We start from the raw sequence: 15,794 nt of genomic DNA on the forward strand, positions 1-15,794 counted from the left end.
ATAAGTGTTCTATTGAATGATTAGTCAATTCATCAAGTGCTCACAAATTAATATACACGGTATTCATATGAAAGATGGACAATCTAAATGAATTCTAATAAATAAATAACTTATAATCAGATTCTTGATAATAACAACGAAACAAATGACACTGCAAAATTGAAAACGAAATTTCTTTTCTCCTAGGAGGGTGAGAAAGGCTCTGATTCTGGGTTCATGGCTTTACACTTGATTACACTCATTGCAGTCTACAGCTCAAAATATTAAGTACAACGCCATTAAACTTTACCCTACTAAGTGAGGTCACATGATATTATTGTGCTTTGTCAACGACAAACTCTAGAACACTAAATAAGGAACATAAACAAAATGCTGATTGGTCCATTGAATTTAATTGAGAAGGTGTTCTACCCATTGCTCTGGAATAGCAGGGGAGCCATACCAGGGTCTCAACTCATCATCTGAACCAACAGGTGAGTGATGAACTCCATCCAAGCTAGAGTGCGCCCTCAAGATGGGCTGATACCTCTGGCACCACACCATCGCCCCATACATCTGCCTGCGCACAAACCTGAAAAAATCTAATGACTTCAGCTGCCCATAATTGATCAGGAAGAACATGACAGTGAAGGATCCATCAATTGTTAATGGCAGTCAGAAAATCAAAAAATAAAAGTTCCTGGTAAAGACCGTAAAAATCTATTACCATCGGTGCTTTTAAAATTACAACTGGATTAACCAGATACATTCAGGGTGTTTTCATCCAGAGATAGGGACAAAATTTAAAACAATCATTGTTGTTTTGCAAATTAAATTTAGAGAGTGGTTGGATAAAATCAAACCATGGTTCTTTTGGGAAAAAGATATTTTGATAATAAATTTTAGAAGAATGGATTTTGTAAAAAAAAAGTGATTTTATAAAGTGAAGGTATTTGGATGTTTGTTACCATAAATGCTTTTTTCATGTACAAATTACTAAAAAAAGACATAAATTAATATGATAATTAAATAAAAGATAGATTTTAATTTATGTTTTTATTTGAAGTAATAAATTTGTTGATAATACATTTTTCTACCAACATAATAAATAATATATAAAAATATAATTAATTAATAATTAATATGTGTATATATTTATAAAGTATAAGATTAAATATGTTTTTAGAAATATGATTATCTTGTTTTCCAACAGAAAAATGTTATTTCACCTTAAAAAATTTTAAGCATGAAATCCCATAATGTTCTTTTATACAACAATTTATTAATTATATATATAACTAATTAATAATTGGCATGTGTATATATGAAGTATAAGATTTGTATAACTAGTTTTTTTACCACATATTACCTCTAATTCTTAATATAAGAGTTAGTTTAACATTTAATTTGGTCTTAAATATAATATGGTAATCTACGTTGTTTTTTATATTTATCCATTATATTTTTTCAGTCCTTGTAGTAGTTACACATGTTAAATATTTTATTAAATGGTACTTTTAGGTAATATATATGATTAGCAAAGATATTTTAAGAAAGACAACATCTATTTGTTATAAATAACTAAATCAACTAATTTTCTTAATCTACTCAATTTAGTTAATTAACCCTTATATGAAGGATTGGAGATGGTATTATAATGTAGAAAAAAGGACCGCATTTAACCCTTCAAGAAGCTTCTTTTTTTTTCCGCCTTTTTGTGACACCATAGTTTTTTGGGGGGGGGGGGTGAAAACTTGGTTTCATAAAAACGTTGGATGTTTGGCAAATTTTGGGCCAAATTATGATTTAGGCTCCAAAAGTGCTTTTGGCAAGTTTGCCAAACACGCCTTTAATATAATAGTATCTGAGAATGTTTTATTGACACCCAAGATTTTAATATCAATATTTTTTGCTAATTGTTTTAGGATTGAACAACTAAAACTTTTTAAGGAGATCAAATTAAAACCTTGAGTATTTAACTTGTATTATTTTTATCTTTTGGCAAGACAAGTGTACAATTCTAATACTATTGAGTCATATTTCAAGTATTGTTTTTGTTTAATTAGAGGTAGCTTGCTAGGTGTGAAGTTTTCCGTCTTCAAAAGTTCAATTTCGCAAATACGCTTACGACATAATAGCGTGAAAGCTTTTTTGTAAATAAGAAACAAGCTTGCTCTACCCAACATCACTATTTAAATTGATAGTCATTTGCAATTTGACAAAGGGATTGACACATGGAGAAATGGAGGCTTAATCTTCAAGGCTAGTTCTATTCGGAGAAACATATATATACAGAGCAAAAGAGCATAGCAAATTGAACATTCGTCTTGCATATAAATAGAAAATCCAAATAAAAGGGTACAAATATAAAATTTTACAAATTGAAAATTTTGCTTCTAAAATAAATAAAAATCTGCGTCCATATATTCAAAACTCAAACATCAAAATATATAGGGGCATTATACATTGCAGCCCGGCTCTAATTCTGGGTTCATGACTTTACGCTTGATAGTACTCATTGTAGTCTACCAGCTCAGAATACTAAGTATAACAATAGTAAACTTTATTCTACTAAATGGGGTAAATCACATAAGTTGTAGGATAAACTCTAAACGACTAAGTAGTATGCATAAGCAAAATGCTGATTCGTCCCTTGGATTTAATTGAGAAGATGTTCTACGCACTGCTCTTGAATAGCAGGGGAGCCACACCAGGGTCTCAATTCATCATCAGAATATTAAGCTAATGTCGAAGATGGGCTGATACTTCTAGCACCACACCATCACACCGTACATCTGCTTGCCCACAAACCTGACAAAATCTCATGGCTTCAGTCACCCCTATTTAACCAGGAAGAACATGACAGTGAAGTATCCTTGACTTGTGTTAATAGCAGTTAAAGACTTAAAAAATAAAAGTTTTTGGTGAAGACCATAAATTGGATTACCATTGGTTCTTCTAAAATTACAATTTGATCAACCAGATGTTGTCAAGGTGTTTTAATCCAAAGAGAGGAACAAAACTTAAAACAAAACATTCTTGTAATTTTGAAAGTAGTCATAACTTTAAGTAATACCATTGGTAATTTTATGAGAATCAATGGTCACTTATTTCTATGATCCTTAGAGGAGTTTTTAAGTTTAATGTCTCTGTAACTATCATTAACGTAAGTTATGGATCCTTCATTGTAATTTTTCATTTCTTATTTATCAGTTGGACTGGAGGATAGCATTTTAAATATTTATGACCACCAGTGAGCAAATAAAACTCAATTTTGAAGAAAATGATACTATAAAATATTTGGAGGAGACAATGTTCTCTGGGCTTGAAACTAATCAAACTCTATAGTATTAAAGTGACAAAGGGGAGAAAAGCAACTTCGAGGAAGCCAATTTATCTATCATCATTGGAGAATCATGATAAAATTTTGCCTAAAATGATTCAATCACCTGCTTGTGCCTTTGTCCAACAAAGCGAGGTCGAAAAGGCGTAGTAATAGGTGGAGAATTGCTTGAACCACTAACAACGGCAGCTTCAGGAATTGGCTGAGAACCGTTTATGGGAACCACAGACCAAAACACTGGGCCTCTTCAGTATATCTGCATATAGCTGTACTCAATTTAAATCCATATTGTCAATCACTCTTTTGGCCTGGACTATTGAAGTTACACTAAAGATAACAAAGATATCGAACTCTTCCCAAATATTTTTTTGCAGTGTCTTCATCCCATAAACTCCTAAAGTTGTCGCCAAAATAGATGCTTTAAGATTTTAGATCAACATGAGGTGTTAAACCATAAGTATATATAGTTCGTAACTAGAAAACAATTATCAAAGTGTTGTTGGTCTTTTTGGCTTCAACAACTTTTGGTTCACTACCACTGTCAAAGACTTAAGCAGGGAAAATAATTTCACACTTATCGAACAAATGAATAACACATTCAGCAAAGCATGAAGAATGAGTGTACCTTCCAGCAATAGAAACATACTTCAGTTGAGGGGTGTAAACAGTTTTTGAGCAGCTATGTTCACCATAATTCAAGAGACCCCGCGTTTGATCAATGACCCCAGGTGCGCCCTTTGGAAGCGGGCTGAGAAGAATGTTGAAGAAAAAAAAAAATTGATCAGAACTTTAATCTCATGTGCCAGAGTAAGTTAGAGAACTGGCTCCTTCATGTTCGAGTAAATAAAAGTGTGGGCATAAATTTTATTCCTCCATAATTACACCTCGTCTCATTTGATTTCTCACAGCTTTAACATTCCATATCAGTCTTTGAATAAGTATCTTCTTTTTCATCCTGACAATAAGCTCATTAGCAGATAGTAAGCAAAGATAGTTCATGTAGCCTAAAGTGAAGTTGATGTGCAGTTCAGTGTTCACTTTATATTTGGCAAAGCCAAGGAATTTGAAATGGTGCTTAGTGCAGTTTGTAATTCATGCCAAGTAAGCACTTAAGATCACACCAGCTTCACATTAAGTTGCACCACCATTTCCGTTAATTATCTTTTAGTGGGCTTCGATTAATGCGAAATTTGCTTTAAACTAAAAGGTCACTTCATTTAAATTAAAATCATAAATGCATTCTCTAAAGAAACTATGCCGTAAGTATTAACCATTGACCAACTCGAAACCATTTTAGAGGATTTAATATCTATAGGCAAGAAAATTACATGTGTGGGATTCCAAGAGTAAGTAACAAGGAAATATGAGACACCCCAAATTCTTCCATATGCAGACACGTCCAAGCCATCCTCCTGCTGAGTGTCCAATCAAGGATAAAGTCGCACCTAAAACAAGGTTATTTGCAGGGATTAGGATTAGTAAATTGACGACGCACAAAGAAGACATGATGGGAATTCAAATGTTCTGTGATGAAGAAAAATGCCAGGGGAGGAGGAGAATGAATTGCTCTAAATTTCATGGTCACGCGGACTTATGTTGGCAGAAAAATCATTTCTTGCTCGACAGATTTAAATGGTCGTTTGAAGTGTCAATCTTTCCATTCTAGATCTCTCTGCCCTCTTATTTTCTCCCCAGTTCTATGACATTCTTGAAAGTTGTGTCATATGAAAGATCACAAAAGATGAACCAATTCAGAATGACTTTTTTTCTAGAACTATAATTCAACACAGACACAGACACACACACACGCAAACATATTGCAATCACCCTGCTTCACCTTGAGCTCCTTCTTGCTGCTACTTCTGCCTTCAAAAATTATGTGGTTCCTTTCCTTCTACAGGTACCAGCAAATCACTCCAAAAATAGTACCCCAATTGGCATGCCTGCTCGAATCGTTCTTCTTTGGGCTTCGAGTAAGCCAGATGAAGCTGAAATGGAAGAACAAAGTTTCCAGACTTCCTCTGCATGTCCTCCTCAATGCCAGTACAGCGACCACACAAAACGGTATAGCACTTCCTCTCATTCAGACACTTTTTTACAGGCCTCTCAGATTCAGCTTGAAGATTTTTATACCTGGAGGGCAGGCTTCCCCCCCGCCCCCCCCGGGGGGCGGGGGGCCTGAGACTGTAGGCTCTTATTCGATGAATATAATATCACCTGGGAGGCAGCTTCAAAAGCTTCTAGCTCCACTCACCCTCACTACTTGTCATATCTCTTGCATTTGCGTCCAGCTAGTGTCCAATGGCGCTCATCCATCCAAAACACAGCTTTCTCCTGTTCTAATATCAGCCAACATGTCCCGCAACTTTTGACCACTATTCCGTAAGGTTTTTCCACACTGTAGAGTCATTATTCTTTTCAATAGCAGAACGATATCAATCTTCAATGGCAGGTATTAAGGCATACCCAAAGAAAATCATAATTCTATCCCTTTTATACCTCTCAATTTAGTCTAGAATTTTTCACTCTATTTGGTTATTTTTGTATTTTTGATACGATTGTTTTAAAACTTTTTTCTGGGAATAGGAAGGGAAGAGGAAAAAGGCGTCACCCCACATAATCCGTAAAAGGAGAGCCACAAATGGGAGAATATAATTATTTATATACAACCCTACATATAGATCAGTTTTAACTCTGAAATGACATATATTGACTTCATAAAATGTGTTGTGGCCAGAAAAAACTTAAGAGAAAGTGTTGCAGGGAAAAAAGTAGGAAAGTCTCCAAATTTCAAATCTTCATTGCCTTTCTAGGTCTGGTAGATTGATGTGCCTCCTCCTCCTCCTCCTCACATTTGTGTTTGGTGCTAGTTAAATTTATAGCTTCCGATGTTGAAGGCTCCATCTGTTCATCAAAGGACTCATTATAGATCAAGTAGACGATTGTTTTCTTCATAGTGAATCCATTCCCATAAACTACTTTCACTTCCACTTGGTCATCACATTCTAGATTTGATATTATCTCTTTCATCTCTACTTCTTCCAAGGATTTCAGTTTGTCTTCCGTGTAGAGCAAAGTAGTTGTCTTTGTATAATTTATGATCATTAAGTAAATTATACAAGAATGACATGCCTTTTTATCACAATCACCTAAGGGGATATATACACAACAAATAGTCATCCCTTTTAAATGATCATGACCATTAACTGAAGGCACTTTAAATTTTACAGAAGCTCCTTCACCTTTAAATGTTAGCCAATAGGGGTAATTATCACCAAGAAGAATACAATCATCACCACACTCTGTGAGATTTAATCCCTGCACAATGACAGAAACATAGCCTCTCATTTAACTACATAATATGCATGGAAAGATCCTTTTCAAAAAATCCAAAGAGAGAGAACCTGTGAAATCTTCTTTGAAAGTGTATAAAGGACTTGAGAATTCTTTCCAATTTGAATTAGAAGATGTTCCAAGCAAATTTTAGGCCTCGAGATGTCCACACAATTTGTGGCACACAAAGGATCAGAAATCTCCAATCCATCTTCCAACAAAAGACAGGAATCAGAAATCTTCAATCCATCTTCCAACAAAAGACTTTGCTTTGGCACACTACTTGGGATTGTTTGAGAATCACTGATACTCTTTAGCATATCCCACAAAATTGATGATGGCATGCCCGCAGGGGATGGAATAAGAGGTAGTGGATTATTTGTTGGGGACATCCAAGACTGGCAAAGAGAAGGAATCACTTGACGTGATAATCCTTCATGACCGCACACAGATAGATATAAAATGCTTTTTAATCTCACTAAAGAATAGGGCACTTTTTTTATTGCAGGAGCAATTAGAGTTGTCAAAGACTCCATTTGTTCTATGTCCTCCTCAAGCTTTTCAATATTCTTACAACCAGAAAGAATGAGAGTTTTCAAGCGTTTTAATCTATAAATGCTTCTTGGGAGACTACGAAGGCCAATACAATCCTCCAAATCTAGTAAAAGAAGTTTATGAAGAAGCCCAATAGAATGATGTATGATGAACAAACTTGGACAATCTTTGAGGATCAACGATTCAAGATTTGGTAGATTTGAGAAATCAGGAGTTTGAGACAAGCAAGGTGAGTGGCTTAGATTGAGGATCTTCACCATCTTCAATAACTACAACAAAAACATTTAATTTCAAATCAGAATGAGATTAACATTTTTAAAAACTAAAAAAATCCGTCAAAATGATTAAATGTAAAATCCTTCATCTAAACCGAAAATTCTTATGTGAAAACATTGCTTTCAATCAATTCAAGAATTAACTCCAGAAGGGAAAGCAGGCATGGCATGTAAGGCGAAGGTGAATTAAATGAAATCTAGTAGCTTTGTTTAAGGGGGTGGGGAAAAAGATAAAATGAAGATCTATCAGGAAGGCTGTCAAATATAAAATCCAATAAAAAAGAGATTACTTTATTTACACGTCCACATCTCTCTTATTCCATATCCATAAACTTTGAAGCTAACATGAACAAATTAACTTAGCTTTCAAAGTCATATACTGGGAAAAAAAATAAGAAAAAAATTACGATAAGACTATGCCACAAAAATTGTTTACCATAATGCTATAAATTTGAAGTACGTATTTTGGTAATTTTTTCCGAGCAAACAGATTTTCTGTGACAGAGCAGTTTGGCAATTTTTCAGGTTTTAACTTTGGTATTTATGGCTCAGAAGGCCAACAAACTAAATATTAATTTACATACCCGGGGTTCCTTCCACAGTTGTATGAGGCTGCTGTGTTTTAAGTCAATAGCAACTAATTTCTGTTGATAAAAGTTGCTAGGAATGTATTTTACATGAAAGCCATGCCAGCAAAGCCATCTGAGATCTCTACTGATGTATTGGTAGTCTCCTCTAAGTTGTACATCTTCAAGATGCAGTAATCTAAGTCTCCTCATCATCTTAAATGCTTCTGCCTGAAAATGCATTTTTTCACTTTGTGACATCTTTAAAGCGAGTCCTTCAATGGCCTCTGTTCCCTGCAGAAGTAATCGAAGTGTGCACTTGTGTTAAATGTTTTCCGAAAAGCAAATTAAGAGACTCCAAATGAGTTTTGAAATTCATACAATAAGAGAGATAAAAGCAAATGGTTTATATCATCAATCAACCGATGCTCATTTTTACTTGCAATACATGTAACAGAAAATAGTAAATATTGGACATAAAAGTTCCTACCATCTGTTCTGATAATACAGCACATGCATCCTCATGAAACCACAACCTACTTCTCTTCCCAAGCTCCTTTTGAGATTGTTCACGAATTATTTCTCTACCCATGTCTCGCAACAAATCATGCATACCAAGCTTGTTGTTCTCATCAACGGTTACAAGGCTTCGCTCCACAAGAGTTTTGATTCCAATGTCAGCGAAAAATTCGCAGCCATTTAATATGTGTGTTACTTCATTTCTATCCATCCCAATAAAGAAGCAACATATATCAAGAAATATTTCTTTCTCCAAATCATCTAAACCGTCATAGCTTATTTTTAGCTTCTTCTGTATCTTATTGTCAGGAATTTTTTTAAGTTTCTCCAATACGCTCTTCCATTCCTTTGCTTCTCTGTCAAATAAATAGGAGCCAAGGACTTCAAGAGCTAGTGGAAGTCCCCCTGAGTATGCTACTATATTTCTAGAAAGCTCTTTGAAATTTTTTTTGGGACTTGCTTGTTTAAATGCATGCCAACTAAAAAGCTCAATAGATTCGCCTTCATTTAAATTCGTCACGATATAAACATCACAACCCCTTTTAAGAAGCAAACGTCTATCTCTAGTTGTGATGATTATTTTACTTCCTAGTTTAAACCAGTCATGACTTCCAACTAAAGCATTCAGTTGGGCCAACTTATCCACATCATCAAGCACAACCAATGCCCTTTTATGGGGAAGTCTATCCCTCAATGTGATCTTTCCTGATTCAATGCTATTTATCTTCATTTCTGTTGTCTTACATATATCAGAAAGAAGTTGATTCTGTAAGCGCACTTGGCCTTCCTTTTGATCCCAAACTTTTCTGATCTTTGAAAGATAGCTTCTACTCTCAAAAGAGCGACCAATTTCATTATAAATGGCTTTGGCAATAGTCGTTTTGCCTACGCCCCCCATTCCCCATATCCCAACCATGACAACATCTTCAGGTTGATGGCTTTGGAGCATTGTGATCACTTCTCGCACATGATTATCTAGTCCTACTGGGTGGTCGGCCACAAACAAGTCTTTCTTGTCTAATACATTACAAACATTCTCAATAACAACTTTCACTTCTTCACTCTCATTCCTGCGAATCATATAAGCATTAGAGGAAACGGGCATTGGAAACATAAACACGTATAATTACAAATAAAGAAGGTCAATATTTTGAAAGATACATGTGTTTGGAGAAGAAAAGATATGATGAATAAATTATAGATCAAAATGACAGGAGCTAGCTAGTGGCAGTGATAACAAGAGAAAATACGTTGAAACACTCATTATTTAACTGCAAAGCGAGCATTGAGTTCACTATGAATCAATGTCACACTTATTCATATGATTTAAAATGAGGAAGGTAAAAGGAGAAGAGAGACATCCCAGGGGAAAGAGAATCAGGGAGAAATATGAGAGAAGGCAATTTAAACTAGCGATTTCATTCAATAAACAAGAGGTTTTAGGCCACGTTTGTAGGCCCCTAAACCTATCTTTAAGTAATTAAAACAAATTTCAATAAAGTTACTTTGATATAAAATAGGTTTAAAAGTCATTTTTATCATGACAATATTTATGAAGAAGCTATGGATATTTGAAATTTTTTTGGTTAAGTATCACCAAAAAATTTTAAAAAAAGAGCAATGTCATTTAAATTTAATTGTGAAACAAAAATGACCTTTAAACGAAGAAAATGACATAGACCACGAAGCAAATGAAAATAAACAAAGAGGTTTGACAAGATAAATGTCAATTTTGCTTGCCATTGGAGTACCGGTGACAATAAAATTGCTCCTTTTTTTAAATACGAACAGGGCTTATTATAAGGCTTCAATTCGTTGTGATATAAGTAATCAGAAGTCAACACGACAGAATGAAGTGCAATTAATGATGACTCATACCTTTTTATAGTAAGCCATGCATGATTATATGAGGAGTATGCTACCCCTAACCTTTGATCCTAAATATAATATTTAGCTTGTAGTTCAAATGAACTACGCACTAAATCTTATATTCAGAACCGCAAGTAGTATTAGACTTCAAAATTTTACAATATGTAACTTTCAAAACTCTGTCTAGTAGGGAGTGAGCAAAGGCGATGAGTCATGCTCCAAATAATGTGACAAGTGACATTTCAAGTATCCCAAGTAATATACATACAAATACATGTAAACAAAGATTAGATGTCTTAATCAAAAACAAATAAAGAGTAAACAATTACCTGGAACCAAGTACAACAATCCCTGCAATGCCTCCAGCCTCAGCAAGGGTTGTCCTCCACCTGGAAACCTGATATTCTGGTGGAGAAATTCTTCGTATAAGCTCTTTAAATGCTTCTCCAAAACTAGAAGTTTGATGACGAATTTCTGATGGATCCACATCGTAAAACACAGGTAAGACCACCTGATCATTTGACATACGATGCTCCATGATTAATGACAATTCCTCCAAACACCATTTAGATCCAGCATATTCCCTAGAGAAGATGATGATTGTGATTTTTGAACTTCCAATTGCTTGCAATAGTGCCGTTTTGATATACTCTCCTCTGGGAAGCTTGACTTCATCTTTGAAAACAATAATACCAGCATTACATAGAGCTGAATAAAGATGTGAAGTAAAAGTTGCACGAGTGTCTTCACCTCTAAAACTCAAGAATACCTCATACTGATGATGACCTGAATGTTATATTTCCAAAATACAAAATATCAATAAACTAAATTCATATTTAAATTAATATAATTAAAATATCATTATGATACAAACATTGTTATAATTTAATAGTATAAAATGTTAAAAATATTATGGATAATAATATTAATTATATCAGTGATGCGTGTTTGATAATAAGTGAAGCACATATATCCTTACAAAACCATATATAGCCTACCTCGATTTGAAAGCTCATTTTGTGAACTTCGACGTATTATTTGTCTTCCCATGACCTGCAACAGATTGTGCATTCCAAGTTTATTGTTCTTGTCAATGGTTACAAGGCTTCGTTCCTTTAGGCCTTTCATCCTAATCCTAGCATTACATCCACGGCCATCCAACTTCTCTATCACGCCTTTCATGTCCTCCCCAATATAAAATAAAACTATGTTTAGAAATATTTCTTTTTCCTTATTGTCTAAAGAGTCAAAGCTAAGCTTTAGTGAGTTGTATATGTTAGGAGGGGGATTTGTGCTTAGTTTCATTAATACCGACTCCCATTCCATCTGTGACCGCCCATACAGAAAGGAGCCGAGGACTTCAAGAGCTAGTGGCAGTCCCTCAGCATAAGCAACCATTCTTCTGCTAAGTTCAGTGAATTCTCCTTCAGGACTTGCTTGTTTAAATGCTTTTCTACCAACAAGTTGAAGAGACTCATGATCGCTCAAAAGTTTCATGCTATATACACAGTCCACTTGAAAGGCCTTAAGATAATAATATTCTCGAGTTGTAATGATTATTCTACTCCCTTCACCAAACCATTCAGGGCTTCCACATAAAGCAGGTAGTTGCTCCCAATTATTTACATCATCAACCACAAGAAGTACCTTCTTATGGCAAAGTGTTTCCTTCATCAACTTGAGTCTTGCGAATTCAAAGTCGTCTATTCCTACTTTCTTATATGTTGCTTCACATATTACTGAAAGAAATTTTTTGTAAATAATCTTTTTCTTCCCTCTCCCAAGCTTCCCTAACGTTTGAAAGGAAAAGCGTACTCGTAAACTCGTCACAAATGTGCTCAAAAACGAGCTTGGCAAGAGTTGTTTTGCCTATCCCCCCCATTCCCCATATCCCTAAGGAGAGAACTTTTTTGGATTGATGATTATGAAACATTCTAATCACTTCTAGCACTTGACAACTCACTCCAACTAGATCGTCGTCGTCTTGAGACAACGGGCCTCTCCTATCCAATATATAACGAACATGCTCAACAATTTTCTGAATGACCTCACTTTCAGTCCTGTAATCATAAAGAAAGAATAGCAGAAAAGGGAGCATTGATTAATAAAGCATGATTACAAATAAAGCATAACAGTGGTATCAAGAGCAACACACATATATTTACATCAAGAACTCAAACATAAAAGCATTATTATTATTATAATTTGTGAATAGTAACTGTATTCTACAAAGACAAGTCAACAGAACAATTGGATAACATAAACCCCTTCATCAATCTCCTGCTCTTGCTCCAGAGGTGGAGGTTGATCAAGTGCACAATAACTCCTTTCCATTGTCTATGAAGATTTATTAGCTAGAAAATAAGCAAAACCTAAATTCTCCCTGAATGTTTGATTAATCAGAACCTGTCAGTCTTGTGAAACAATAATCTAGTATCCTCGATTATGATCTTCACACCTTCATAGAATTAAAATAAATAAATAAACACAAAATGAAAAGAAAAATAAATTACTTGGACTTGAAATAAGGTACAGCAAACCCATAAATGCTTCCAGCTTCAGTGAGAGATGTCCTCCACCTTAACACTTGATCTTCAGTGGGTGAAACTCTTTGTATAAGATTTTGAAATGATTGTCCAAAAGTAGATTCTATATTTTGAACTTCAGACGGATCCACACCATAGAATACGGGAACAACTATCTGATCATGTGCGCTACGAAACTCCATGATTTTTGTGAGTTCCTTGAGGCATCTTCTAGAACTAGCATAGTGTTCAGAGAAGATGATAATTGAAATTTTACAACCTTCAATAATGCTTAGCAATAGTTCAATTGAGATATCAGCTTTGAGACGGAAATTCTAGCTTCCCTTAGGGATGAATAGAGGCAGGAAGTAAAAGATTCTTGAGCATCTTCGTCTCTAATAAAACTCAAGAACACTTCATATTTATCATCTGCATGCACGTTAAATTACACAAGCACGTAAAAGGATCTGTAGAGGTTAATATTGGTTGTGAATGACGATAAAAATTGTGAATATATTAAGAATTAGAAGATAATTGATTGGCTCCTTTGATTAGCCAAATCCTGTGTTCTAAATTATAAGATAAGAAATTAACTTATAATTATTTAACATTTTTAAAAAAATTCAAAAGCTTTTCAATTTAATAACAAAATCTAATTTTGCAGTTGGAGGTAGCCGGAAGCTTCGATTCAGGCTTCAAAATTGGGTTTGAATCCTAGGCAGGAATAAGAATAGTAGAAAATAAGCATTTAGGGACTTTTAATACTTCAAAGTGAAAGGATTAATGGATTACCCTGCCGGCTTCTCCGCTGCTGGTTCACCAGATCCATGGAATCTTCTGTCAGTTATGGGCTTCAAAGATATGGGAGTGTTGGAACGATCAGTGGTTTCTTTCTGAAGAAGAAGAAGAAGAACCCGTTAATACTGCGGCAACCAGCATCATGGCATCAATCAAAACAAACAAGAAGTTGTAGATATATGGAGAGCCGAAAGTTACTTTGAATTGCTGGGTTGGTGAGGGAGAGAGAGATGAGGCTTTTACTGCTTCTGCAGGACAGTGAATGGAGAAAGAGTGAAAGGAAACAAAGGAATCCAGAAAGCGACCTATGGGAACAAGAAAAACGAGGAGGCTACACTAGGAGCCGTTGACTTGATGACTCTCTTGGAGGAATTATTAGCATGCATTAAGATTTGAATCTTTTGCACTGATCAATGATGCAGTTTTGGAGAATGTAGGTGAGAGCATTCTGCTGAGATTCGCCCACCAAAAATTGATTGTCAGCTCCGTGAAGGGATTTTTTTTTTTTGGGGGGGGGGGGGGTTCCCTGTATGAAGCAGTAGCCTCTACTTTTCTTTCGATACCTTAACGGTGAATAATAAAGTAATTGTCGACACAACACAAGCCTTTTGCTTTTGCGTCAGTCTGGAAGGATTGCAAAGGATTCAGTTTGGTGACGGAAACCAAAGATGAACTATCCAAATAAACGTAAGCGGTTGAAATTTAATATATTTTTATATTTTTAAGGGGAGAATTCCATAGAAAGAAGACTGAAATTATTAAAGGGCTAAGGTGTAATTTTAACCCTAATCTTATTTCTCAAATGTAATTTTGCCTCTGATCTTTTTAGTGGTGCAACTTTGATCCTGTTCTTTTTTTTTTTTTCATGTGTGCAATTTTGCTGCTCAGGGTCAAAATTACACCCAAAGATTAGAGGCAAAATTGCACTCGAGAAAAAAAGATCAAGGGCAAAAATGCATTGGAGAAATAAGATTAAAGGCAAAATTCCACCACCAATAGATTAGGGGCAAAATTACACATAAAAAAATAAGATCAAGGTCAAAATTGCACCATAACCCATTAATAAATCAAAATTCAAATTTGGTAACAATACTTTAATAGGTTTTGACAATAATATACTTACAAATAACAACACATTGTTGTCGGAATTTCTTATTTAAGATTTAGTAATTTCAATTTTTTTTTCCAGTGAGATTCTTCCTATTTTTAATAATATTAATATTTTAACATATACAAAATTTAAAATAAATATTATTTTTTAACTGTCAGTAAAAAAAAAATTGTTTCAACATTATAAATTAAAAATTTTGAATCTGAACCGATGAAATTTGAAATTATATTTAGATCGTATAGATCTCATTATAATAATGAGCACCGCAACAAGCACTAAAATCAGTTTTGATTTTGAAGAGAAATAGGGTATAGAAGGAAAATATTAATAAATATATAAAACAATATAAAACAAAAGGTACTTACTTTTTGATAAATAAAACCAAAATGAATTTTTTAGTGAAAATTAATCTTTTGATCTTTTAAGTTTTAACTTTTTATAATTCAATCTCTCACCGATGACCCAATGGCCGATGCAACTCAATCCCTAAAAATTTTGATTTTTTTTTAACTTAGTCTTTAATCTTTTCAAATTTAATAATTTAATAATCCTTATTACATATAACTTATTTTCAATCACCAAATAACTATTCTATATGGCAAAAAATATTACATAACACCAATTAAAAATTGCAAATGTGTCTTCCAACTCAGCTTTGTCTGATAATACATGCAATTGGAGTCCTTCGCCATGTCTTCCACCAGCATCCCCTTCCTCTGCTTCTTCACCCTCATCGTTGGCAGCTTTAGTGAACTTCTCATTGATTCCGTGATGCGTTTTTGCCTTTTAATAATATATATACAGCGGATGAGGGAAATGATACAGAAGGTTAGGCTTTGTGGGTTTTGCTTTAGATTGCTTTACTTAACAAATTCAATTTTCGAAGTTCTCAAGCATTTTTTGTTTCTAAAATTCGTAAAG

The 15,794-nt window shown here is 34.4% G+C and overlaps 2 protein-coding genes and 1 pseudogene across 2 annotated transcripts; all 3 read right to left on the reverse strand.

The window, feature by feature from the left end:
• Positions 1 to 390: 390 nt before the first annotated feature.
• LOC114721449 (uncharacterized) lies at positions 391 to 4,852 on the reverse strand (annotated as a pseudogene).
• Positions 4,853 to 6,112: 1,260 nt separating this feature from the next.
• On the reverse strand, positions 6,113 to 12,106 carry LOC114721451 (TMV resistance protein N-like). Its single transcript, XM_028907265.1, has 7 exons — positions 11,438 to 12,106; positions 10,769 to 10,950; positions 8,542 to 9,640; positions 8,070 to 8,345; positions 6,727 to 7,479; positions 6,551 to 6,640; positions 6,113 to 6,406 (listed from the first exon to the last, which is right to left on the reverse strand). Exons 1-7 carry the CDS (start codon positions 11,453 to 11,455, stop codon positions 6,113 to 6,115), a joined length of 2,712 nt encoding a protein of 903 aa, XP_028763098.1. The 5' UTR covers positions 11,456 to 12,106.
• A 40-nt stretch (positions 12,107 to 12,146) lies between these two features.
• Positions 12,147 to 13,372, reverse strand: LOC114721399 (disease resistance protein RPS6-like). The gene is made up of 2 exons (XM_028907227.1): positions 12,953 to 13,372; positions 12,147 to 12,499 (listed from the first exon to the last, which is right to left on the reverse strand). Exons 1-2 carry the CDS (start codon positions 13,165 to 13,167, stop codon positions 12,169 to 12,171), a joined length of 546 nt encoding a protein of 181 aa, XP_028763060.1. The 5' UTR covers positions 13,168 to 13,372; the 3' UTR covers positions 12,147 to 12,168.
• Between the last annotated feature and the right edge of the window lie 2,422 nt (positions 13,373 to 15,794).

Source organism: Neltuma alba, unplaced genomic scaffold (genome assembly GCF_004799145.2).
Source record: "Neltuma alba isolate B1F8T4 unplaced genomic scaffold, ASM479914v2 tig00012036_pilon, whole genome shotgun sequence".
NCBI lineage: Eukaryota > Viridiplantae > Streptophyta > Magnoliopsida > Fabales > Fabaceae > Neltuma > Neltuma alba.

Bases quoted from the DNA above. Each gene is read 5' to 3' on its own strand.
- LOC114721451 (XM_028907265.1), bottom strand. The intron at 8,346-8,541 runs GTAGGAACTTTT...TTACTTCTGCAG, and splicing joins CTGTATTATCAGAACAGATG to GGAACAGAGGCCATTGAAGG. The intron at 6,641-6,726 runs GTTCTCTCTCTT...GTCATTGTGCAG, and splicing joins TTTCAAAGAAGATTTCACAG to GGATTAAATCTCACAGAGTG.
- LOC114721399 (XM_028907227.1), bottom strand. From the start codon at position 13,167: ATGGAGTTTCGTAGCGCACATGATCAGATAGTTGTTCCCGTATTCTAT. The intron at 12,500-12,952 runs GTAATTTATTTT...TTATGATTACAG, and splicing joins GTACCTTATTTCAAGTCCAA to GACTGAAAGTGAGGTCATTC.